Source organism: Myotis nattereri, assembly GCF_964212035.1.
Source record: "Myotis nattereri genome assembly, chromosome: 1".
NCBI lineage: Eukaryota > Metazoa > Chordata > Mammalia > Chiroptera > Vespertilionidae > Myotis > Myotis nattereri.
This window is the reverse complement of record NC_138075.1, coordinates 166,244,225-166,247,086: the sequence shown is the minus strand read 5'-3', so window position 1 is coordinate 166,247,086 and position 2,862 is coordinate 166,244,225. Positions and strand designations below refer to the sequence as shown.

Genomic DNA, 2,862 nt, shown 5'->3' with positions numbered 1-2,862 from the left:
AAAATCACCTGAATCTTGATATTTTCTATGGGAACCTGTTAAAGACATTATAGGAAATGACTACAAAAAAATTTTTTTAAAAAATAAATTGGTCAGATATTAGAACTAAAATTGGCTGGACAAAATTCAGGATTATAAGAAAGATGCCATATGAAAAGCTTGTTACATCAATCTGCATCTCAGCCCTACTTTAATTTCCCCACACCAAGCAAAATGCTTATTGTTGGGTTTAACTGTTATTCTCAGGCTGGGGTTTGTACCTGCTTCGCTGCCTCCCCAGGCGAACACAGGTGCTAGAAGCTAAAAGGATGAATGCGGTGTATTCTGCTGGAGCACCAACTTTTTTTAAAAAAAGTGTTTGTTTTTAAGTATTTAAACTAAATAATTTATAGATTTTTTTTTTTACATTAAACTACATATGGTATATTTTCGAGTAGGATAAAACATTCATGCCTATGTTAAGGATTTTTAAAAAGATGTAAAAGAACCATCAATGAGAATATCTTCGGTTTAAACTGTCAGAATTCTGGTGTGCCTTAGAAATTGCGTTTGTTCCTCTCTTCCATTGATACACGTCCAAGAAGCACTGCTATCTAGCATTTAGCAGGGAAAAAGGACGCAGACTATCATGGTGTAGCAATGACAATGGCGCTAATTAAGATCAGTGTGCAGTTCAGCCAAGTCTTCCAGTAGAAGAAACAACCTTTATTCTTAAGTTTACAGTTGGAAGGCCCAGTACACATCCATCACTCCAGGCTGGCGGCCAGCGATCGGCCCAGCGCACATGACGTGGCCTCTGTGCCCAGCGAGGCCATTGTGTCGCCACGCGCGTTTGTGTTCGCGCGGAGGAGCGAGGCCCTGGGCAGTTGGGAGGTGCCCCGCCTGCTGTGCAGACCTCCATGAGGAAGATGCTCGCTGCGGCTGTGTCCCGCGTGTTGCCCCGGGTCGCCCCGAAACCCGCCAGCAGAATGCTGGGGGCAGCCGGTACTTTCGCCGATAACGCAACATTTGACATTAAGCCCTGTGAGCTCTACCGGCTGGAGGAAGGCCCCCCTGCCACCGCCATGCTCACCCGGGAGGAGGGGCTCAAATACTACAAGACGATGCAGATGGTCCGCCGAATGGAACTGAAGGCAGATCAGCTGTATAAGCAGAAATTCATCCGTGGTTTCTGTCACTTGTGTGATGGGCAGGAGGCTTGCTGCGTGGGCCTGGAGGCCGGGATCAACCCCACTGACCACGTCATCACATCCTACCGTGCTCACGGCTTATGCTACACCCGCGGGGTCTCGGTCCGATCCATTCTTACAGAGCTGACGGGGCGCAGAGGGGGCTGTGTTAAAGGCAAAGGGGGCTCCATGCACATGTACGGCAAGTACTTCTACGGGGGAAATGGCATCGTGGGCTCTCAGACACCCATAGGGGCCGGGATCGCCCTGGCCTGCAAATACAAGGGCAACAGTGAGATCTCCTTGACCCTGTATGGGGATGGCGCTGCCAACCAGGGCCAGGTCGCCGAGGCCTTCAACATGGCCAGCTTGTGGAAGCTGCCGTGCGTGTTCATCTGCGAGAATAACCTCTACGGCATGGGAACGGCCACCGACCGCGCAGCCGCCAGCACCGAATACTACAAGAGGGGCCATTTCATCCCCGGGCTGAAGGTGGACGGGATGGACGTGCTGTGTGTTCGGGAGGCAACCAAGTTTGCCTCTGACCATTGCAGGTCGGGGAAGGGGCCCATCGTGATGGAGCTGCAGACCTACCGCTACCACGGACACAGCATGAGCGACCCGGGCCTCAGCTACCGCACCCGCGAGGAAGTCCAGACGGTGCGGAGCAAGAGCGACCCGATCATGCTGCTCAAAGACAGGATGCTGGCCGGCAAGCTGGCCAGTGCGGACGAGCTGAAGGACATCGATGCGGACGTGAAGAAGGAGATCGAGGACGCGGCCCAGTTTGCTACCACGGATCAGGAACCCCCTCTGGAAGAAATAGCCCATCACATCTACAAAGACAACCCACCGTTTGAAGTTCGGGGCGCCAATCCATGGATCAAGTTTAAGTCCGTCAGTTGAAGGGAGACTGTGAATTTAGTGTGAGTCCTTCGAGGGAAAGTTCGTGGCCAGCGTTAAGAATAGGTGTGCCCAATGTTGTTAAGGAAAAATAAATGAAATCCAGAAATCAAAAGTCTTGTGTGTTTTATGAAGAGAAATTGAGATCCTTAAGGGTCTATTAAAGGAGATTAAAAGAGAGCAGTGATCCCCTAACCGGTTTGGTTCAGTGGATAGAGCGTTGGCCTGTGGACTGAAAGGTCCCAGGTTCGATTCCGGTCAAGGGCGTGTATCTTGGTTGCGGCACATCTCCAGTAGGAGGTGTGCAGGAGGCAGCTGATCGATGTTTCTAACACTCTATTCCTCTCTGTGAAAAAATCAATAAAATATATTTAAAAGAGAGAGAGCAGTGAAAATGTACGCTCCGTGGAAAGGGATATTTCATTGAATTGTACATTGTTGCATTAAAAGACACTATGAAGTTAATCATTTAGTACTTTAAACGATACACTGAAGCACGTTAACATTTTCAATCAAGAGCTGGCTTGAGCATACATTGATTAGAACCAAGCAGTGCCCAACAAGCGGTAGGGAGAAGCCATCTTCCAACAGGAATAGGGGAGAGGATCTTCTAAAGAAGCAAAACAAGGAAGTCATTTGATTGGCCCCAGCTTAAGCTGCCTTATTTAGCAAAGCCTAGTTGACCAAGGTTTCTGATTGGTTGTTCCTGAGTTTCATTTTCTCAGGTTTTAGTACATTGACTCTGGCTTCGGTTTTGGTTTGATTACAAAGGCTACTGAGGCATTAAGGC

General features: G+C 48.9%; 1 protein-coding gene across 1 annotated transcript; it reads left to right on the top strand.

Annotated features, from left to right (window-relative positions):
- Window positions 1–899: 899 nt before the first annotated feature.
- Window positions 900–2,075, top strand: PDHA2 (pyruvate dehydrogenase E1 subunit alpha 2; the record flags this gene model as incomplete). The annotated part of the gene is made up of 1 exon (XM_081103219.1): window positions 900–2,075. The coding sequence occupies one exon, from the start codon at window positions 900–902 to the stop codon at window positions 2,073–2,075; it is 1,176 nt and encodes a 391-aa protein (XP_080959345.1).
- Window positions 2,076–2,862: the final 787 nt, after the last annotated feature.